Source organism: Macrotis lagotis, chromosome 4, assembly GCF_037893015.1.
Source record: "Macrotis lagotis isolate mMagLag1 chromosome 4, bilby.v1.9.chrom.fasta, whole genome shotgun sequence".
NCBI lineage: Eukaryota > Metazoa > Chordata > Mammalia > Peramelemorphia > Peramelidae > Macrotis > Macrotis lagotis.
In genome coordinates, this window is record NC_133661.1 from 166074729 (window position 1) to 166099869 (window position 25141).

A 25141-nucleotide genomic window follows, 5' to 3' on the forward strand; every position below is an offset into this window, starting at 1 on the left:
TTTAAATATTTAAAAATCTAAAGCATTTGAAATTTTGTGATAATGTCATTATGGGCCTGCTACATTCACTTTTCCCAAATAAAGTGTAATACTCAAGATAGAAATTTCGAAATGTATATTATCAGACTCTCCCTTATAGCAATCATTAAGTTTCTCCTCCCCATCCTTCAACATGCTTGACTATCTACTCACACTCTCCATTGACAATTTAGTGTTTTATTTTTTTAGGACATATCTATTTGCTGTAAAAGTAAGTCTGTAGTAGGGGGTTGGGAAAGAATGTGCTCTTGGGGTGGGGGGACTGAGGGAGGGCAGCAGATGGATTGAAGCAAGGGATTTGAAGTGTGCAGACTATGGCATGCAGTGATAGAGCAGATGGAATGCATCACCATCAGCTATGACAGAAATGATTTATGGAATGACCTGGCTGCTCCTGCCAAGCAACAACATAGGATGACAGAGCTAAGTTTCCATGACAACCAAAGCCCACCCACTAACTCGATTAAACATTTCTTCCCTGGCTTCCACTCATAGTAAATTTGGAATTCTTTCCAAATGTCAACCTGGTTTGGCTAGCGTGCTAGTCACAATAAGGGAAAGTACTCGGACCTAGAGGTACCTGAAAATGTATCTGGAGGATTGCTGAGGATGTCAGAAACTTCTGCCTGTTTACAAGTCAAGATTTGTGTAAAGAATTTAAACTTGTTATAAATCACTAATTTCATAGTGCTATTGTGTAGTTTGAGATGATGTATGTGAAAGCAGTTTGAAAAGTAGAGTTCTCTAACTAAGGGTGTGTTTATTATTTAAAAATTCACTTTTGATAATATTTTGTTTTTAAATCACCTACATTTCCCAATATAGTCTTCTTTCCAGAAAGTCATTCCTTATAACCAGCAAGATAGTATTTTAAAAGCCTGAAGGATCTCAAAATTGAATGTTTATTGTTCCTGTTGCATCCAGATTCCATTTGGATTAACAGATACTTTATGTACCTCAAGCCTTCAGAAGGAACTTATGAGTTTATAAAGTCTAGTAGGAACCATTCTCAAAAATCTCAATTTACTAGTTAGTTGAAATTTAAGAATTTGGCTACTAGAATTTTGCCTCTGACTTTTTTCCATAACTCTGATTACTGACTCTATGTGGCTTTTCATAACTGATTACTGAGATTCTATGTGGTTTGTCTCCATAAAATACTAAGGTGGCTTTTCCACCAATCCTATTAAGAAACACTCCACCTGCTAAGTGGACATCAACAGATCTACTTGACACCAAGAATATTAGTGTCAGAAAGAAGTCAGGTCTGTAAGATCTGTAAGAGCATATTTGCTAAGAAAAGAAGGAAACGAGGACAGGGAGCAGCCTGGGGACAACTTCTGAGCTACAAAGCACAAGCCTATTACAAAAGAACTAAGTTAAGACTCCAGTGAGTTAGTGATGACTGCCTTGCCTTCCAGTTAGTTGGCAGTGAGAAAAGGGAGGATTTCAGGTTGATTGTCTATGAATCAGACACTAAAACATAATCAGTGCTTTATTATCAATATGCTGATAACAGTATGATGTAAAGTAGTTTCCCCAGATAATACTATGGTAATTTTATTATGAATTTAACAAAACACTGTTTTACTCATTTTAGCCTCAATTCTTAAAATGAATTTGGAATCTGCAGTGTTGTTCTCTCATTTCCTTATTTCCTGATTGGATCAATTGCAGCTGAAATGATAAGCAGTCTATCTGTAGTTGTTTTATTCCCCCTTTCTTTTATTTGCAAAGTACTTTGCCTATAAAAAAAATTCCTTATAAATCCATTTTATTCTTTGACTCTTAAGGGAGTAGCTGGGTTGTCCTTCTTGGTTCTATTTATCCTATTTTTTTTAAATTTTATTTTTATTTAAGGCAATAGGGTTAAGTGACTTGTCCAAGGTCACACAGCTAGGTAATTATTAAGTATCTGAGATCACATTTGAACTCAGTTCCTCCTGACTCCAACCTGGTGCTCTATCTATTTCACTACCTGGCTGCTCCCATTTGTCCCATTTTAATGGGTCACTGAACATATATTTTAAATCTTTATGAATAAACTGATACACTAAACTTTGTTATTAGTGTTTTGGATGCAAAATGTACAAATATATTCTTCCATCTACTTATAGCTGATCCACATGTAGAGAAGGCAAGTATTTCAAATGGAGTCAGAAGGTTAATTCCTATGAATAAAAATTTTTTAAAAATCAATTTATATCTGATATAGAACATTATTCATGTATGAATACACACAAGTATATTCATACATAAATGTATATACATATATATGCATATATATATATATATATATATATATATATATATATATATATATATATATATATATGAATGTACACATACATATAGAGCAAGAAGAAAGGAAGAGGAAGAGAATGGAAGAGAGGGGGAGGAGAAAGGAGAGAGACAGAGAGAAGGAAGAAAACACTTTTTTTTAAAAAAGGTTTTTGCAAGGCAAATGGGGTTAAGTGGCTTGCCCAAGGCTACAGAGCTAGGTAATTATGAAGTGTCTTGAGGTTGGATTTGAACTCAGGTACTCCTGACTCCAGGGCCAATGCTCTATCCACTGTGCCACCTAGCTGCCCCAAGAAAACGCTTCTGAATAATTTAAGTTTCTAGGTTAACTGTAGAGTCAGTATGGAGTTTGGTGATTAACAAAGGGTTAAGTAATTGTAATATGGGAATCTAGAAACGATGGACCACATTTTATATTATATATTTATAGTCCCCAAAAGATACCCCTAAACTCAATAACTTCTAATCCATACTATACATAGTGTTAATACTCACAGATGCCAAAGCCTTGCCAAGTGCATCACCTGTTTGTGAACTTCCAGCAGCATTCCCTCTGGTTCCTGGATATTAAGAATAGGAAAATGAACAGAGAGTTTACTTTCACACTATGAAGTAAGTTTACATGCCTCTGACATAAACAAGGTAAATGTCCAGTTATTTCTAAGGTATGCTGTTTAGTAATTCTACATCTGTCATTCTAATACAAAAAATATTCTTTAACATGGCGATTTTATAAGTTTCTTTTGAGCCACTATAGGGCTGTTAAATGAAAATTAAAAAAAAAATTACTCACTTAAAAAAAAAAAGATGTGTAGGATTACAGATAACCCCAAAATTTAATTCTAATACCTTAAAATGCTCACCTAAAATGTTATCTGATCCATTGATGGGAGGAGTGTGTGAGGCAGCAACATAAGGTGAACTGCTGGTACTGCCTCGATGGAAGCTAGACATTGGTGGAAGACTTGCATTTATATCTGTTGGTGAGACTGAATGTGGAGGATAACTCTAGAAAAAAGGAGAAAAAGACAAGATTTCATCAGTTGCACTTCCTGAATACACATGCACACGTGGTTAAACAATGACTGCAATATGTCAAAAAGAACGTTGCAAGTTAGCATCTAAGTAACTTTGATTGTGTTAGGGCTGCATATGTAGAATGTGTTAAGCAGAGAAGTATTTCAAATTTGAGCATTTTGTGAAAATTTAATTTTATAATTATAATCGTAAAAGAAATATAAGTAGAAACAGAAAGCTACTGTGCCTTAATTGTGGGCTATAACTTACCAAGCGGTCATGTGTATGTAGACTGCCATAACTACTGGATTGTGACATGTGAGAAGTGGAGGTCCCCAAAATTCCACCATAACCAGGCTGGCTCATCCCATTTGATGAATTCCAAAGGTCAGAAGAATTGTGGGTCCCATCTAGAAAGAAGAGAGAAACAAAATTTTTTCTTATCAAAGAAATTGCACTTACTTTATGTTATTGATGACAAAAAAATTAATTTTCTCTCTAGATTTCTCCTTGCTTTTCTCAAGTGAGTAGTAAGACTCTTCACCTAGTTTTTCTATCTTCACGTTACTTTGCTATATTTAAAAGAATTAGTTTTAACAATTGAAATACAATCTGGCAGCTAAGAAAATACCAAGTACTTAATCTAATTAAAAACCTTTAAGAAAGTTCAGATTCATATCAAGAAAAATGATAAAATTCCAGACTACAGAAAGGAATATTGATCTTTAAAAGTTTGGTTAAGTGATACCATAAATATAGAATGGAAAAAATTTTTAATCTATAATGGGCAGTTTATATTATCTAAAACATTATAACATAGTGAAATAAGGTTTTTCAAGAAGACAAATAACTGATAATTACTATATTATATTCAGCCTCTAATCAAAATGTGTCAGTAGTGATTTTATTCACTAATATAAAAATCACATAATTCTGAATATAGTAATTTATTGTTCATGTGTAGTGTATGTTTTCCCCAGTCCAAAACCACATCCGTCCAAATGAAACGATTTGCTAGACATGAAGGAAACGCTATTTTTTTCTCTCTTAGAAAGACTTAACCGGTTCTCAACTCTTTGTACCACATTTATATTAGTAATTCTAAGTGTGATACTGTTCTAAATCCTTCATGTAAAGGGTAATTAAAAATTGAACTAGTTGTCAATAAAAGCTGTCCAATCAGGTTTCAGAATGATCAAGAATTCCTTTCCTCATTTTTCTCAATTACTCCAATGTGCTATTCTGAAGCCCCTTACAAATCTAAGCCTGGATGACTGCCCATCTGGTCTGCGGGTAATCCACCTAAATTGCAGTCAGCAATTAACGTCACTGAAAAACCTTTAAATCAAAGGACAGTTTATTTCACTCAGAAACACCTAGATAATTTATATCAAACTTCCTGTATGGTCACATAGCAACCACTTTTTTTTTCTTGAAACTTTATGACTAAGTGTCAATTTATTTTGCAAAAGATAATCACAGTGGCATGTACTGAGGCTTTTTTGTTTGTTTGTTTGTTTTTAAATAATACTTACCTTGCATAAAGAAAGTGCTAGCAAACATACTGGTTGGTGGTTTGGGAGATGGGTAACTAGGAGATTCTCGGTTGAAATCATCCGAATTCGGGGATGGTGCATATACCTTAAAATTAAATACCGACAAAATTTTAAAAATGAATACATTATCTCTGGAGATCATTTAGGCAAAGTTTAATTGAGAACTCAAAAAAGAGCACCAAACCCCACAAAACATACATATAAAAGACAGGCATATAATAATTTCACCGTCTGAATGTTTGTGTTTAGCAAACTGCCAGAGCAGAACACTATGAACATCCCCATAACACACTTCACAGTGTGCCAATTAAACCAGGTGGCTGGATAAAAGCATAAATGTTGAATTTGCTTATGAAACACAAATCTCACAGTCTTGTGGTACAAAATTCAGAGTATAAAATCCTCACTAAATATGGCCCCAAAAGATAAACTAGATTCATAAAATTCAAACTCCTGATGTAAACATTAAAATACCAAACAATTACAATTTAATCAAACTAGATAAAATGTGAGTGACCCATGTAAATGCTGAGAATTAAACACCTAGGGTATGAATTGTGCAAGCCATTCGTATCCGTCCTTAACTTGATAGAGTAGCCATAAAAAGAAAGTAATGTCTGTATCTTACTGTGGGATTTTAAAACTTTAATATAAAATAATCTTTCAAATCTGATACTGCTTAAAAATGAAAACAAACAAACAAATCCCAGCAACTCATTCTGATTTCTCAGTGGAGTACCAATTTCCCTTGGTAAACCTTTGCTTTATATAAGCACAGTATGAATATTTTGAACTGGCAATTGATCAACATATTTAGGCAGCCAAATAACCTTAATAATCAAACTATCCTTATGGCAGCTGCTGAAATCAAATAGGGAAAACAAATATATCTTAGAAAAATGTTTTTATTATGTATGGACTACACATAAACCAGGAAAAAGGTATGATGTTTCTGAGAGGATTATCCACAAAACAAGGGGATGATTTGTAAGGAGCAGGGGAAATTATTTCATTGACAAGTATTACTTTGGTAACAATATATTAAATTAAATTTTACTGCAACATGAAGAACCCACATTCATTTCAGCAGAATTTTCACAGTATGAGATTTAGAGCTGTTAAGGACATTAGGTATCTGATTGTTAATAAAAACTGACATGTCAAAATGTTGTGGGAGTACAACAACATTAACAGGACTTAAAATGGTTTAAAAAAAATAAAATAAACCAAGCAGAAATATTTTAATGCACAGTAAGCTAAAGGGGCTACAGAGGTCTTCAGCCTCTAGATTAGTATATGAAACCATAAAGTTTGAAAATATCTCTGTCCTTTTAAATGCAGTTTCTTTCTAAACAAGCAGAAAGCACAGTCAAGTACTATTGAAGTTCAGGCCTTTAGGTGCTATATAATATATAGGTCTTTTTGCCCAAATTGCTCTCTTAATGGGTGTCCCAAAAGTCTTGGTGCAGTTTTAAAGTTTTAATAAACTGACTTTTTAAAAAATTGTGCTAAGAACTAAAAATACATTTTCATTTTTCTGGTGGCACAGAAAAACTAAATATGGTTATATTATTTTTAATGGCTATTCACCATGGTAAGTTTCCAAATTTTAAGAATAAAGGCTATACCTATGGCATCTAACAAGGATGAGATTCAACTTCTTGCCTGAGAAGATCTATGCAATGCAGATGTTCTAGTAAAAGAAATTTAAGTCCAGTGGTTCACTCACTGTACTTCCTTTCCTGGTGGGGTTTATTAAGTTTTTTTCACACTGCTGATTGTGCCAGCATTCATTATTAATGCACAGTTAGAATGTAGGTTCAACTTTTGGGGGATTAAGAGTCTTCACATCCCTCCTCCTCTAAACTTTGTAACGTTGAAGCCTCTCCTCCCATTTTTATAATTCCAAAAAGGTGGAAAATGAGTAAAAAGATTTAGAAATGAACCAAACTTGTCCAAAATGTACCGAGAAGAGTGAAAAAAATACACCTTGTATTTTTATCTCCAATATCTACTCTTATTATATGTTGCAAATATACACCTGTCCATTTCTTAAACTCCATCTTGGGATAAATTATAAAGAAATGAAGGATTCATGTTTTCATAATTATGAAAAACCTTCATTTTTGTAGTTTTAAGTTTTACATGTGGAAACTCACAAAGTTTAAGTATAATAAAATTTGTGCTTCTTTGCTCTATATAACAATCTTACACTCAATTTATCAGAGTCCATATATGACATACTGCACTTATCAAATATTAAAATGCTCAGGCTTACAATAGTATATAAAGCACTACAATTGAGTTTACCAGTTTACAAGTTTTCTACTGGGCCAAATAAAGCAGCATATGTTATCAGGTTAATGCTTAATTTATCACTGTCATAAGAACAAGGAAATAAAGCTAAACACTATTCAGCTGAGATATAGAAATTTGCATAAATTAATATAGAAATCTACATTAAATATCCAGAAGTAAACAAATCTACATTAAATATCACTGTCAACTTAAGGATCACAAGTTCATAGATAAAGACCTGGAAGGGACCTCAGAGGTCATCAAATCCAAATTCTTCATTTCAAAGATGAGGGAATTTAGGCCCAGAAAGGGTAAGTCACATTGCCAGAGATCCACAGTTCGTTTCACAAGTAGGATTTGAATTCAGGTCTTTTCAATTCCAAACCTAGCTCCATACTATGAAAGTACTACATATGTAAAAGGTTATTTTCATTTTCAACTTTTATATCTTTGACATTTTTCTATAGTCTTCTAAACACAAACTAAACTGAAAAAATCTTGAGCTACTACAAGTCTGTCATATACTAAAACATGTATCTGAAATTTTATCATGATTAAAAAAAGTTATGAAATATGTGGTTCTTGAAGAGGCCTCATCAAACAGTGACAGAGAAGAACTAGCTTAGGCACATAACTTTGTAAAGTTTTTTGCTTGTTTTGGTATCTTAACTATAGCTTGCAAAAACATAGCTGCAATGTTAGGAAGCAGCAGCTGTGCCAGTCTAGATTTTCAGATCAAAGAGTTCTTGCGGCAAAACACAACTGATGTGGTCTCAGGGACTTTATTAACTCCAGATGTGGGGTAACAGTCAGCCAATTCCACAAAAAGAGCAAGTCTTTTTCAGTTACAATCAGTACTGCCCACAAATTAAAACCAGGCCTCTTATGTCACCTGATCACCTGCCCATGGATGCCAGGTTTCCCCCCACCTCCTAGCTAATGACCTAATCATAAGTTTAAATCACAAGTCTGATTTTGTGTTACTACAAACAAAATCTAAAAAAAAAAAAAGAAAGTATGTATATATTTGCACATATACCTCTGAGACCAGACTAAACTCTACAATTCAAATTCTGATTAAAACTTAAAGGAAAACTTTCATTATTTAGAAATACAAATGATTTCACAAGTTATCTAATTGGATTGAGTCAATAAAAAAGTTAATAATACTTTTGTGTGGTGTATAATCTGTTTTTATATACACTATTTCAACTGATCCTTGAAATTATTATAAAAGGTAGTTATGACTTCTATCTATTATGGTCCCTTCAAAGTTGAGAAAAAAAAAGTAGATAAGAGATTTTTAAGTTTACTACAATTGTATTACATTACAATGTAATAAACAGAATAAAGAATTATGGACCTCTACTGGTACTACAAAAAAATGACATTGTATCTTCCTATGGTGGAGAATCAGACACATACACAAATAAAAAGACACACAATGAAAATAGAGATCTAGACAATAAGTGGAGGAAAGTTTGAGGTGGGAAAGTACATTTTCCAAGAGTGGTTTGGGAAGACTACGTAAGAGAACATCTGAAAGAAGTCTTGAAGGCAGACTGCAAAAAATACAAGATTTTCCAGACATGCACAGAGATAGGAGAAAGCAGTTGAGAATAGCTAGTCTAATTTGGCTAAGATGTAGTATGAGTATAAGGTATAAAGAAGAATGCTGGATAGGTAGGACTGAGCTAGATTATAGAGAACTTTATTATTAAAAATTCTGAATTTAACACAAACATGAGAAAAAAAGACAGAAGAAACTATATATATATATATATATATATATATATATATATATATATGTAAATATATTCTTTTCAAAGCTTTTTTGTTCATTATAAAGACCTTTAAATTCAAGTGTTAAGTTTGTATGCTATTCCTGTGGCAATGGACAGTGACACTGGGCATTTAGATTAATATTTTTGTAGCTATGCAAAGAATGGATTGGTGAAAACAAAGACGTAATAAGAAGTCAGAAGGCTAATCCAGACAGATGAGGAATTAGACTGAGCTTAGAAGGAAAAAGATTGTTGTGAGAAATAATGTGGAGATGGAATCAGCAGGATTTGGAAATTGCTAGGTTATGGTGGATGAGAGAAAGAGAAGAGAGTTGGCTGTGAGATAAAGTCTTGATTATTAGAAGGATAGTGATGCTATCAACAGAGACAAAAAGTTGCAGTGAGCTGCAGGACTTTGAGGAGAAGATGATTTCTTCGGTTTTGTGAAGTTTAAGTTGTTACTGGCACATCTCACAGTAGTAATATGAAAGTGTGGGATTAGGGATCAGGGAGGAGATTGAAAGTAGTTACAGATTTGGTGACATTCTGCATAGAGATATTAACTGAAACCATAAAAGAAAAGAGTGCCAATGACAGAACCTTGAAGAGGACACACACACACATATACACAGGAGGGTGGGAGAGTGGGCAGGGGTGATAGATAAGCCAGGGAAAGTAAAGAAATGGAAAAGAAAGGCCAAGTAAGTAGCAGGACAAGCAGGAGAAATAGTATCATAGGAACTAAGGATGGAAAGACTATAAGAAGAAGGAAATGGCCAATTGTAATAAATGCTTCATTCATAAGTCAAAGAGGATATAACATGAGAAAAAAGCTAATGGGTTTGAAAATTAATGGATAATTGGCAACTCAAGAGAGACCAGTTTCAGTTGAATGGTGGAGACAGAAGATACAGAAGTGAGTGGGAGAGGAGGAAGTAGGGACATCAAATGTTAATTACTCTTTCTAGAAGTCATATGCACGAAAAATCATACAGTTACTAAGTGGCAGGGATGAGATGAGGCCAGATTGTCAAATATTCAATACACGTGACTTTAGCATAGTCTAATGAAAGGGCACTAGATTTGGAGTAAAAAAATCTTGCATTATATCCTAGTTATGTTAATTTCAATACTTTTGTAAACTTGGACAAATCTCTTACTTCAACTCAACAAACATTTCTAAAGTGCCTACTGTATGCAAGGCAACAAAGACAAAAATAAAATGGTCTTGCCTGCATGCAGTTTACATTCAATAAGGAGTAATACAAAAATAGTTAAATACATAAGCAAATAAAGAGCATACACAATTTCCAGATTTGGGAGACCGACAACTCATGCAGTTCTGGGCATCAGTTAGATAATATCTAATAACTCTCTTGCATCCCAATACAACGATCCTATAATTCAAAGTTCCATTCTCTTTAAGCTATTCATGCTATCCTGGTGTTAGATACTTCGTCAGTTTATTAAGTTAGTCATTTATTAAGTGTCTACTATTTGCAAAGCCCTGTGCTAAGTAAGCATTGGGATTCAAAAAAAGGCACAGGACAGTCCCTGAACTTGAGAAGCTAGCTCAAAATCTAATGATTACTTCATCTATTTCCAGAAGACCACAGATACTATTTCAAAATAACTGGTTCAGAGTAACAAGGATCTCCACTTTGGGTTAGAATAGGACTTTCTTCCTAAAGCATGACTTTGGGAAAAATGTTGGTTGGAGTGTAGATAACTGATGAACTGAACCACAGGGTCAACTTCACTTTAGAGAGAAGACAAGGCTGGAAATCTGACAAATCTCTCTCTTGGGTCTAACCAAAGAGAACATACCCACAAAAATATCCTAACTGGGGTTTTTCCCAGGCTGCAAAGCTGTTATTGCTCCAGGAAGGATACTGTAATTCCAGGCTGAATATTCACAGTTATTCTCTGCAATGATTACACAATTATCCATGGAATGAGTCAGTTCATGCAGCCAATTTGAACCATTTTGGCAAAGACCAATATTTTTTCTCCCTCAAGTTTCCAGTTTGACTATGTGGACAGCCTCAGATTTAATTGCTAGATGGACTACTTTGCTTTGCTGAAATTGTCATACTCTGCTCCTAGTTTCAAAGTATTAGGCCTGAATATATGATAATCCTTTAATAATTGCTAAGGAAAGAAAGATCCAAAGACTTAGAGGCCCTTGCCTAAAAGGACAAACATTTTTTGCTAGTTACTATATGAGTAACCAGAACTACCTAACACGATACTGACATCTTAATTTCCAAAAGCACTTTCACCCAAATCTAATGGTTTTGAGGAACTTTTCCAACTAATGGGAAATGTACAAATAATTTTTCCTCAATACCCAAACATGTGGTCATAGTTTTTGAATTGGAAAGGGCCTCAGAGTCCAGCTCCTCATTTTGCAGATGAAGAAACTGAGGCCCAAGAAGGCTAAATCACTTATTCCCAGAAGGGAAAGGGAAGAATGTTTTAGATGACTCAAAATTCCTGTAGTTTATTTGAAGTATCTGTCTACTTGCTGAACTGCAAAACTTTTAGGCTACATATTTTATTTCAGGAAAAACAATGGGATTCTCATAAGCTTTTATGGTAGAAGAAAACAAGAATCAACATCAGACCAGACAACAACACTTTCTGGATAGCTTCACCTGCTTAGAAGAGGATGACTTCCAACTGGCTTGCCATAGATAATTCATCTTTTTTTTCCTCTGAACATATTGGTTTTATTATACAACTAGTTTCTGAGGCTTTAAAAATATTTTCCTATGCAGAGAGCCTCAGATTTGGAACTGAACCAGTCACTCAAACAGAATGGCCAGGAATAGCAGGCCTTATCAACTTCCAAGGTCATTATAAATTGCAATGTATGCAAATTCATTATTATAAGGTGACCATTCCAAATTTTCTAACACCAAATTATCTAAGTCTTAACTTTCAACAACTAGACTAGGTGAACTCTGAAAATTTTTACTAATACAATAGCAATGTAATTTAAAATTCATTATCAAACTATTTAAAGCCAATTATTTGAAAAGTAAATTCATTGATTATGCTCAGAAAATTCCTGAGCATAATCACCATACCTACAGTTTTATATTTTATTCTGAATCATATAAAGCTTCTAACTAGAAGAATAGATCTAACCACAAAACAAATCTAAGCTACTAAAAACAAAATCAAATCCTAAATAATAAATTAGAATTAAGCCCTAGGTTCCATGAATTCAAAACTAAGTCTTAATGTGCAATTATATGTCAATCTTCAAAAAACTTAGAAAAACAAGCTTTTGCCCAGTTCATTTTTAAGCAGTATCTGAAAATTATAGTAAAAGTGGCTGTATATGTATATTATATATACATATATATACATAAAATAAACATATTTCTATTGTTGTTTAAAAATTTACCATTTGTATGTGGGAATGTAATATGCAATCAAGTAGGAAAAATTCTGATTTTGTGACTTTTATCCATATATAAGGGAAGCAAGATAAACATAGAGGACATAAATAAATATGATGTTAATATCATTCATCATATAGCAAAATATTATCAAATATCCAAATAATTTTGGGGAAAAAGTGCTGTGCAATTTAAAAATTAACATGAAATTTATAAATATGATAGGATTGAAAAATTTAAATTTTAAGTAATCTGGCAAAATTCTCAATTCCAAAAAATTGGTGAATTCATTCTTCTTTCTGTCCTCATTCTTCTGTCCTAGCCTTGTCCCCAGCACAAACAAAATATTTTCAATATATAAAAAGAAGAAACTAACCCTAGTGTACAATTTTTAACAGTGGAAGAAACAAAAAAATTAAAATAATTTAAATTTTAAGTGACCATAAAAGCAATGACACAATTTAAATTTATCATAAAGGTCATAAGTTATTACTAAAGCCTTTCCAATAAATGTTAGTTTCCTTTTTCTAATCCCAATGGGAGGAAAGATTTATTTAGGCACTTAAAAATATAGCATCATCAATGTGAAATACATAAGGTTTCATCATATAAATCCTTCCTAACATATGCATATTACAAGTTATCATTATAATGTGATAAACACTTTTTATACTATAATCATAAGGAAAAAACTTGAATATGTATATAAATTAGTCTATATTTTGAAATTTTTCTGATTATAATTTTCTATGTAAAAGAATTAACATTCTTCCCCAAGAATTTTAAATATACTACATTTAGCACAAAATCAGATCAAATTTCATAACTACAAAAAGAAACTAGCTTTATAGGAACCCACACAAAATTTTTAATTTTTTTTCTTACTATGCCTTTATCTCAAATCTTATCAAAATCATTATTTTATGGTGAAAAAAATGTCCTTTAGTCCAAGGAAAGCGGATTTTTACTATTAGCTTTAATTTTATGTAAATGTTAATGGTCATAGCTCAATTGCTATAGAATCTAATTTTTTTTTTGTTTCAGTAGTAATCTCAATTTCTAGTCTTAGATTTATAACCTATGGAATTTCTAGGGAACTAGCCTTCAGAAATATGTTTACTGAGTTAATATGCTGCACAAATCAGTGAGTGTCACTCCTTAGTCACCTACATTTTAAAGAAATATAGATCCACCAATGTAACACCTGATCCCCTCCTTCATTGTTTTCACGAGCCCATGGAAATGAACATAATCTCCTCTGAAACATTAATAAAGTATATTGTTGACAACATACCCTCCTAGCAGAGTAGTTCAACTCACTTTGCAGTTGAACCCAGTTGAGCCAAGAAAAGAAAACTCTTTTTAGTGTCTTCATTAAAGTCAGTTATACTTTTGTGAAAGGGAATGGGATAATGAGAAAAGGGAAAGTGGTTGGGACCAAAGAAAAAATTAGCCAACTAATTCAATTTTTTTTTTAACCATTCAATGTCTTCAGTAGCCTTTCCTTAGAGATTTCTTGGATGACCAAGAAACAAAAGGTCAGGACAAGTTTGTCCTAACCTTAAAATGCTAGCTTTGACCCTATTGGCATAATATATGATTATGGACAAATCTAATTCATTAATTTGCTTCTTCCAGGATTAACTAGACTAATAACAGTAAAGGCTATAGTAAAATTCTGCAGGGAAGTAGAAAGAGGTTTATAAAATAGTTTCCCTAAATAGAAAAACTAGTTTAAGAAATTGACAAAGGAAATTGTACATAAGAATAAGAAAAATCTTGGATTTTTTAGGACGACTTTTTAAGCTCTGGCTATGTATAGTTAGTTCTTAATAAAAACAAATTATATGAGCCAGTGGGTGGCAAATTTTTCCTCACCTGAACTAGTTTTCAAAACGATATTAACTTCTATATGTGAACAGACATTAAGGAGTCATCTATATGAGTGTTTAATTGTATGTGGGAATGGAATTCCAAGTTTAGAGGTTTTGTCTCTTCAGATACTTCACCTTTAAAGAAAATGGATTAAGAATATTCTTTGAATTTATTACCTTTTTACCTTGTGAAATGGAAGTATTGGTTATCATATTAAAAAACTACTTGCTTAACACATATCCCCATCTTTTCTTTTTCTTTAATTCTGAAGTACCATTAACATCAGTTAGTCAAAGATGGAAGCAGTGCACCATAAAGTTAAACCTTTTCTAGGGAATTTTGTTTACTCAGTTACACAAAACTGAGCTTTGCCTAGACAGGGAATCTCCTTCCATCCAACATGGTCTGCCACTTCTCTCAAGAGCAATGACAACAATTCATGCTCTCTCTTGAAACAAATCCAGCATTACTGAATCTACATAAGAAAATGAATAAATTCTATGTACATTATTTCTTTGTATAATATTTAATTAAAAGTTGAACTGTACCAAAAGGTAAACAAATTCCTCAGTTTTAGAACAAAAGAATCAAATAACTTTTCCTATTAAGTTAAATACAAACTTTGAACTCAGTTTAAAAGGGAAATGTCAAAATTTAGAACATATTTAATTAAAAAATGTGTATACTTGGAAAATTCCATGTAGTTATGATTTGACACATTTCTTTGATTTTAGCAAAATTATTTTTGATATTTAAAATTTAAGAAATACATTTTATAAATTTCCATCTTCCATGTTTGTACTTTTTATACAGTAGGCTGTCTCCCCAGGCTGCTAATATTTCCTCCTTTACCTCTAGGAAGTAAATCTTTATAAAAGCTTCCAAGTAAACAAATATTTGAGAAATCCATACACAAACTGACAATTTGTAAAGGGTCTGGGGGAAAAGAGAGGTAGATGGAATAAAAATCTGTCTTCTTTTTTGGTGGGAAGATTATTACAACTGGATCATAGCTAACCTTTTCTGTGTTTTTCCCCCCACAAGATTAAAATAACCACCTGATGCAATTCGAAAGGCATTGTGTCTCTACTTGACATTCCCTTTGTGCCTCAAACACTTTGCAACTTCTTTAGTTCAAGATTTGGGAAATTAAGACCTCATCATCAGATCATGATTCTGAATCTTACAGTGAAATAAATTTAGCATTTCCCCTTCTCAACAATTCTCTTCCCCACTTTCTTCACTGATGCTTATCCAAATAGCATTTTCAAGACATCAACAAGAGAAAAAGAATACACAGAGTTCTTTGGAAACTACTAGGCTAATTTCAAACTTCTTTTCATAAGTGACATGTTGTTTGTCCTTTTAAATCTAAGGAAATAAGCATTTTCGTTACATAAATATTTCAGCTTCTATATTTATAAAAGAAAGAGTATTTTAGGGTTTGATGAAGAAATTATATATAAGGTCAATTTACTTTACACATAGTGATTTACATATTGTGATGCAGAACATTGATCCTTTCAAACATCTGAATGACTCAAGTTAATTTTTTAGCTTTGTTCTTTTTTTAATGCAGACATTCTTGAACTGCTACCTGTGGAGAATTACATTATTTATCACATAATCTTAACTAATAAACCTTGGGAAGGAAAACCTTTATGGGTCAATCTTTATTTGCCTATCATCTATTTAGAACATTTTAAAGCACAAAAACAAATTTAAGTGTATAGATCTCAAATGTACTTTCTATAGTTACACTCTAAGAGGAAGGCAGTTTGAGAACACAAGTGTTCCTTCTCCTTTCTCTCCCAGATATGTGTGCTTTGTAACTGGGAGTCAGAAATAAAACTAAAATGTTTCAAAACATATCCTTGTATGATGATGACCTTATATGTACAAAATGCAATAACTGAGATAGCTTTATTTTGGTATATGCATTTGATTGGTTCATTACATGCAGCTCCATCCACTGGAGAGGGAATTTAACAGACTAAAGTTATTAATATTAATAATACAGTTTTATATTAAAACTATAATGGACAAATTCACTTTATTTCTTTTTTATATACAGTGAGATGTTTATATGTTATTAAAATAACTTGATTAACTATGACTCACTTTCCTTAATCTTTTTCTTTTTTTGGGGGTGGTGGTGGAACAAATTAGTAAGTAACAATGCCAGGACAGAGGTTCATTTAAAAAATCAAAAATGAAAATCAGGTCTTAAGATTTAGAAGACTAGCATAATTTATCATCTATTTATTCATTCTTCAAGAACATAAAAGTCACCTCTGACCTGTAACAGGCACATGCTATCAATTTTCAGACCCTACTCTTCTATGATACCAGCCATGCCATCTACTCTAAGCCTGGAAATACTTAATAAGATCAAAGCTTTTTTTTTCCTCCGGCTGTAGAACAAAGAGAAATGTTGTAATAGGGTGAGCTGTGCTCTAGAAAGAATAAAATCAAAACTCAATGCAAGTCATATTCTCATTGCTTTAGGGGTATTATACAGTTAATTTTACTTAAGTCTAATATTTTTTATATATTCACATAAAATCTTCAAACAGACTGTTTTCACTTAGTATCAGACATAAAAGAGAAATCATTTCACATTTGAAAGACAGCTGGCAAGGAAATGAAATAGAGATCAAGTCATTTCAATTATATTACTCTCTCCCTTCTCTCCACCCCCACCCCCTCCCTTACTTAGCTTATCTGGGCAGCTTGAATATACACACTTTTTAAAGAGTCTGAGGATATTCAGTTTGAATACTATCTATTAATAAAGCTCAGCAAAAAGTTTGCAAACAAATACAAGCAGAATTCAAGGAGTCCTTCACACAGATGCCAATGAAAGAGATCAGTTCTTTGAATGGTGCTCTTCACATCTCCTCTCCCAGCTATATGCTACTTGAGAAATTTTTAAGGAAAAGAAAAGTGGCAAACTCATCTCATCACAATTGACCTATCTTTTAACAACCCACTTCCCATACAACCTGAACAGCTGTTCAGAATATCATAATTTACAATTTCTTGATAACTTCAAAATACATTAGAATACAAAAAGCTCATTTCAACAAGATAGTTTAATGATGAGTAATGAGAAAAATATTAAACACCCAAGACTTATTTTATTCTTACTCTATAATAATGATAATATTTTTGTCATTTTCCCTTTAAAATGAACTATTAAAGACTCACAACGCTTTCTTAAAATCAACAAAACTTTCCATTGTTTTGGTATCATTGCAAAACCCATGTAACATTAAGAGCACTGATTAAATAAAATAATTCTTGCTTAGCCATATCAAAACAAAGAAAAAAATGGATTTAAATAATTCAATCTAAAGGTGTGTCTTTAAGAAATACATTCTCCCTTCCCCCAAACTGTGATTTACTTTATGAATCTGTGCAGGGTCAAAATGCTGATTTGATTGGAAGCAGATGGTATCACAGTAAAGTCAGGCTCTGAACCTCAAACTCCAAACAGGAAATACGACCCTCACCGGCTGACTGCTACCCTAATCATTCCCAGAGATTCATACTTGTTATTTTTATAAATATCCAAAATGACTTTCATCTTTTTCTTTCCACTGCAAAAATCAACCAACAATCCTGAACATATAATATTTAAAAATCCAGAACAAGATAAATGTACTTTCAAACTTATAACCAACAAAGAGAACAAGTTAACAACAACAACAAGAACAAAAAACTTAAAATGTTACATAACACATTAATTCAAGTTTATGGTCTATGTGATTTTAAAAATGAAATCAAATCTACCAATATTTATTAAGCTACTCTGGGCAAGGCATCCTTTTCAGAACAAAGCTACTAAAAGCAATCTAAGTATACTCTTACAAAAAGCGAATTTTAAAGAAAACACAAAATTCAGCACAGATTTTGATATGTGTATTTTTCAACTAAGTCACCCTGTTACAAACTCTGGACAAAGAAAAAAACGCTCACCGTTTTCCCATTGTAGTAATACATCAAAGAATTGCTGCCCATTCCAGGCACAGGATATGCACAATACATGTTGATTCTAAAAATGTCACTGTCTGCAGTTAAAATACCCTGCTTCTCTCCAAGACATACATCCACCCGGTCAAACAGAGTAAGTCTTCAGTACTATGCATCCACACATGGATCTACTCAAAAGGAACTTATGCAAAGTAGGACTGAACCAACTCACATAGCACAAGGGGAGGGTTATACTGTAACCCCTTTCAAATTCTATCAAATCGCTGCTTTGGTAGAGGATGCCAAAAAAGTCAAACCTTTGTGCCTAAGAGAAATACCAGTTACTTACTTAAGCCAACAACAGAAAATACATAGAGGAGTATTGCAATTAATACCCTAAGGAATTATTAACTTTGTCTAAACAAACAGACAACAAAGGAAAACAAATGGATAGCTCCTCGGCTAGTTAATCTGCTTTTTGTTTTAATTAAATTAGAGCACTTGTGGCAGTGGAAATGTAGCTTGATGCACCTCCAGCGACACCACCATCTGGCATGGTCTAAAGTTGCTTCCAACTTTGATAAACACATGATCAAGCAATCAGGAATTGGAAACACTGAATCATGTATAACAAGAAGGACCTAGACAGTTAAGCCTTCTACATAATCACTTCCTGGATGAAGTTCTATCCTGTCCTGCTTAACATGTCATGAACTGGTTTTGAGCTGTAAAAAAAAAATGATGGAAAAATTTAATAAGGATTGTTCATGAAAATTCTTAGCCCCAATATGAATAAATTTACCTTTGTGAATAAATTGTATCAGTGTTTGAGATGAAAAGTAATAAATAAAATGTTTATAAGATTACAAAAGTGTCAAAATTTGTTGAAAGCACTGTGAGAGGTCAATTATGTATTTTGGTACAATTTAATAATATTATTAGACAGAAATAATGACCAAGGTTTTATTTTTCCACATATATGATATAAGAATCCTTGCAATTGATGGATGTATAAATAAAGCCCAGAAGAAATTTATTTGTATATAATATAGTTTTTAAAAGGCTTGTTTTGTTTAATGCTTATATGTTTATGTACATAGGTATCTATGTATCTATTGATATCTTTCAATATCTATCATCCATCCATCCATTTATCTACAAAAGAAATTAAATTTTGCTGAAAAAGAAAGAAAAAGTATAATCATGGAAACAAATTTTATGGTAAAAAATGAAAGACTTCAGAATTAGCTGTGGCCAACTACATGTCTGAGAAATATACTTCTATCTATAACATATAATTACCTATCTTGGGGATTTTGGATTTTGTGAGTTCATTTTAGCTCTCTTTTTGTTGACTGCTAACCCTAGGTACCTAGGTGGCACAGTAGATAGAAGGCCACTTGTGGAGTAAGGAGGACCTGAGTTCAAATTCATCCTCAAACACTTAATAGTCATGTAACTCTAATTGGGCAAGTTACTTAACTGCCACTTGTCTCAGATTCCTCAACTAAAAAAATAGGATTAATAATAGCACCTATCTTAGAGGTTTACTATCAGAATCAGATGAGTTAATATCTGAAAAGCAAGGACCACAATGGCTGGCACATAGTGGGCACTGTGTAAATGTTTATTTCCTACCCCATTCCCCTCTTCTCATTTGTAAAATAGAGAAAGCACCTATCTCCGAGGGTTAAAAGGATCAAATGAGATAATACTTTTAAAGTGCTTTGTAAACCTTAATCATTCTATAAATGCTAGCTATTATTATTATTATTATTATTATTCCACTATAATCTTATAAAAATCACATATGATTTAGACAAAAAAAGAATTCATCTTATTAATGGGAAGAAAACTAGATATAAAAAAGTTGTTATATTGACAAACTACAAAAATAGCAATACCTTTTTCAAAGTATCTGTTTTGATCTTCAAGCTCTCTAAGCACAAGATACTTCAGTAAAATCCCTAAACAAAACACTCTGTAAGGAACAGTGAATACCTGGATCAGAAATGCTGATCAAATTATTGCATTAAAATCTAATCAAACGAGTAAGGCCAACTAGTCATGCAGAGATTTAAAAGCTATGTTATCTAAACAACAACAACCTTTCCCTTCCTACTGTCACCAGCCCCCCCACCCCCCCCATTATAAAAGGCAAAGAAGCAGCTGCAAAAGAACATCACTGTACATCAGACTATTAAAATGCCAGTCCGCAGAGTGGTTTGCAACTTCCTCCCTCCTGAGAGATCACAAAGACCCATTTCAATTCTTGAAGGGGCTATGTAAAAAGCTTTGATTTACAAACAACAATACCATGCTTAAAATAGCTAAATAAAATTTAGTCTTTTATAAGCATATTCTTTCAGCATTGGCAGAACATTTCCATTGCCATTAGTAAGTTATTGTTTTAAGGAAAATTTCTTATAATTAATCATTCCAAACTTAAAAAAAATTTTTCTTTCTGGAGAAAATTGAGTTATGACTGATGGGTATAAAGGTGGCAGAAAGAGGGTGCCACAAAATACAGATAGTTTTAATAACATACTATTTCTTCAGAATTAAAGCACAGAGAAATAAACACATGACAGCATTGTGTGTATTTATGTATGTGTGTGTATATACATACATACATATATGCATATACATGTGGAAGAGAAGGGGGAGAGAGAGAGAGAGCTGTGTATTAAAAATTGAAGGGTTTAACTAATTTCACTTAACTGAACTTAGAGCACTGAATATCTTATAAGGACAATGATGTTTTTTTAAAAGTGACTTTCCAATTAAACAGCTAGGAGAGAGCATATCTATTTAAAGCACAATAATAACTTCAATATTCATTCTGAATTCTTAGCTCTAAAACAATTACATGCTATATAAGACAATAAAACTTTTTGGGGGAAATGAGGGAGAATTGATTATCTACTTAATAGTACCTTCTAAATGTAGTTAGTTTTAAAAACTCTTCTTTTTCTGTTCTATGCCAGTTTACAACTTGCAGCTATAAAAGAGAACTACACATTGTTTTTCTATTACATATCTAAGTGAATTTTACTAGGGAACACACTGTTGGAAAAGTTGAATAAGAACAAATTATGTTACTCTAACAGCAAAATAAGTAGACAGATTCTGAAACTTTTCTTCTGGAAAGAAAATAACCAATTGGATTTATTTTTGACTAGTTAAATGTGAATTTTTTAAAAAAATGATGATTCACTATCTAAAAATCAGGATCCCAACAATAATAATAAGTACATTCTCATTAAAGGGGATATCTTCAGAAGATAAAGGGATATCCCATTCTCATAATATACTATGCTCTGGGGTTCATGGTTTTTCTACTTGCCACTCCAGATTGTCATTTGACCTTTTGAAGTCTGTCTTTACTCAATAGAAGTTAAAACTGGCTGAGGCAGTCAGTTATTTGCTTTATCACAATTACAAATTAGGTTGTACAATTCTGAAGCAAAAGTCTTTTTTGCTTCTTCCTTATATGATTTTTTTTTGGGGGGGGGGAATGCTAATTTAATCCTAACAACAGCTGCACTACAATTTCTCCTTCCTTCAGGGAATCATATTACGGGAAAATAGATCATCTATACAGACCAAGTGTTCTTCCAGCCAATGCAGTTAATTCCAACCTCCCTCCCCCACCCGCTTTTTTTTAACTTTCCTTTCTGACATGCCAAGGGTTAATCCAGTGACTCAGTCTGACAAAACAAGTCAGCTGGAGACAGGGCCAATTTTTAAAACTTGATTTCAGACAGACGTGCCGTCAGCACAGGAGCATTGAACTGACATGCACTTTGTACTCTGAATTGTTTCCACTCACGATCCTATACTGTCAAAAACAATCACCTATGTGTTTCTCAAAGTATATTAACAGATTATGAGATCTGATGCAACGTGAAACTCTAACCTAATAACATGTTGCCCAAGTACCTTAGTGATCTCAAAATCCTTCATTTTTAGTTGAAAATCATAAAATCAGAAGAGTTTCATGGGAGGAGGAGAATATTGGTTATTATTTTACATATTTGTAAAATAGAAAAGTTAAAAGAAAATGTCAGGGAAAAAATGAAATCATTTGACTTTGAATTTTGGTGTTTACCTAAAAACACCCTTGGTTTGTTGTAGGGTAGTCAGAGAGGGTGGCTGGTAGGGTGGCAAAAAAATCCTCCCTTTTTTTATCCCAACTCCTTTTTTTTGAGGGGAGGAGGAGGAGGAGGAGAAATGTCCTGTGATTTATTCTTTACAGGGAGTTCCATGTGAAGAAATCCTTTCAATTGGAAGAAAACTGACACCTGCTCTTCAACCTACTGTTAGAAAGTTACCTGAGACACTGAAAGGTTTAATAATTTATTAAAGTGCCACAGAGAGAGAGAGAGAGAGAGAGAGAGAGAGAGAGAGAGAACCCGATTGCAAGTTTTCCTACCATTATTACTCTTGACGAACCAATTTTCATTGCTTTAAAAATGTTCTTTTTTTTAAATTAAGACTAATGGACCAAATATTTCAATATACAAAGAACAAAAAATTTATGGATGAAAACTTACTGTCAATGTAATATTTGTTTTTTCAAGAAGCTTTCATAAAATATATAACAAAGTAGAAACTAAACTGCCTTGCTTCTTTGTGTCCTTATCTGAACTTATTTTTTTGTTTTTTTGAGAAATCTGTAAATGTCTTATCAATAACCCCTCACCACTTTTTGACATCTCTATCACTACTCAATTACTCATCCTTAATATTAATAGAAATCAAAGAAAATAATCAAAGAAAACAAATCAATGTCTGAAACACTTGCATTTCATTTGGTGCCTTTCCTTCATTCTGTTTTGGTTAAGGGGCAGGAGCCACACTTCATTACTAGTCTCCTGAGATCATGATTGATCTGGTCACTTTTAAATGATACAGTGTATGCTATTTGTTGTCACATAATTAAAAATTTATTTTATTTTTGGAGGAAGTTAGGTGACTTATCCAGGGTCACACAGCTAGGGCTGACCTAGTTGCCCTTGTTCTATTATTTTAAGAAGGTTCTATTCCGGGGCTGCTAGGTGGTGCAGTGGATAGAGCACGGGCCCTGGAGTCAGGAGTACCCGAGTTCAAATCTGACCTCAGACACTTAATAATTACCTAGCTGTGTGGCCTTGGGCAAGCCACTTAATCCCACTGCCTTGCAAAAACCTTAAAAAAAAGGTTCTATTCCATGTAAATGCATATGACATGTGAAAAGAAAATTAGTCCTCTTTTCTATCTTTATAACAATTAAAACAAATGATGGAAGACGACTACTTAGGCTTTTCACATATCCAGTATAATTTCTAGTTACCATTTATCTTTGATTTTTCTTATCTTCCCTTACAACCAATTCAGTATCACGGACATGAAGATCATATAGAAGCACAGAAATTAGATTTATTGTTTAAAATATTCTATCATTCTTTTCTTATTAAATAAGACCAAGAAGCAATATGGCATGGGGTGGTGGCATCAGATACAAGCAGAAACAGATTCCTAGGGGTCTACATTTTGTCTTTGAAATCTATAAATTATCTGTATGATATTATATTTTTAAAAATTTTGTTAAACACTTCTCAATTATATTTCAATCTGTTTAAGAATGTATTGGGAAGCAAGTCTGACACTTCTGTCAGGGATACAGAGGACTGACCTTGGAGTCAGGAAGATACCGTGTCCAAATACTGCTTCTGACACATACTAGCTGTCTGATCCACAAGTCCCAAAATTTCAACAACCTTCTAAGACTTTGTTGCAAAACAGTTACTTAGTTGCTTGAATGCAGTTAAGTGGCACAGCAGAGAGTGCCATTTGAAATTTAAGAAGATAACCTTGCCTACTAGTTGCTCACTCCCTTATATTTGATAGTGGGTAAATTAGCCCCAATTTCCTCATCTGCAAAATGAAGCTAAAAATAGCACTTCACAAGTTGTTTTGAAAATCATATAAAGGGGCGGCTAGGTGGCGCAGTGGATAGAGCACTGGCCCTGGAGTCAAGAGGTACTTGAGTTCAAATCTGGCCTCAGACAATAATTACCTAGCTGTGTGGCCTTGGGCAAGCCAATAAACCCTGTTTGCCTTGCAAAAAAAACCCCCCAAAACCAAAACAAACAAAAAAAAAAACGAAAGGAAAAAAAGAAAATCATATAAAATAATGTATTAATGAAAATTATTTTTTGTTGCTGTCATACATTAAACACTTTGTAAAATTTGACTAAAGAAATGCTAACTTTTATTCTCATTAATGAATGAAAGATATATTCATATTAGGAGTTCCTCTACACAAATAAAATATTAGGTCTGGACTCATCTTGTCACTACCCCTCCCAAACAAAAAAATTAAAGAGGATTACAATGAATTTCTTTAACCCAGGACATGAGAAGAATCCAGGAAACACAAAGAAAATTAATTGTTATAACATGTGATAACTCCCATTTATGTAATATTATTTACAAAACATTTTCTGTAGAATAACTTGTATAAGTGCTATTATCTTCTTTTTATAGATGAGGAAATTGAATTTCAGGAAGGTGAAATGGAGTCAGAGCCAGGATTTAAATCAAGCTGTTCTGGAAACTAGTCCAAAATTTTCTCATGACACTGGATTTTATTAATTACTTGGTAGTTTTAAAAATCAAAGTTAATCTTAAGTAATTTGATTAAAAAAATTAAAAGCATAACATGAGCCATATCTACATGGGGGAGGGGCTAGACTTTGTTCTTTTTTAAAACATTTTAAAAAATTTTAGGTAATGGGATTAAGTGACTCGCCCAAGGTCACACAGCAATGCAATTACATGTCTGAGGCCAGATTTGAAATCATATCCTCTGGGGCAGGGCCAGTACTCTATGCACTATGCT

The 25141-nt window shown here is 33.0% G+C and overlaps 1 protein-coding gene across 7 annotated transcripts in view; it reads right to left on the bottom strand.

Annotated features, from left to right (window-relative positions):
* The window catches only part of TCF12 (transcription factor 12), a 404997-nt gene that overhangs the window by 38152 nt on the left and 341704 nt on the right, over positions 1-25141 (bottom strand). For 5 of the 7 annotated variants that reach the window (XM_074234589.1, XM_074234588.1, XM_074234591.1 and 2 more), the window contains 4 exons: positions 4893-4998; positions 3628-3767; positions 3204-3348; positions 2836-2900 (listed from right to left, as the gene is read on the bottom strand). In XM_074234589.1, the coding sequence (XP_074090690.1) occupies positions 2836-2900; positions 3204-3348; positions 3628-3767; positions 4893-4998 (456 nt within the window). Of the gene's footprint in view, positions 1-2835; positions 2901-3203; positions 3349-3627; positions 3768-4892; positions 4999-18261; positions 19104-25141 lie in introns of those variants that run through there. The other 2 variants (XM_074234593.1, XM_074234595.1) reach the window with 2 other exon arrangements.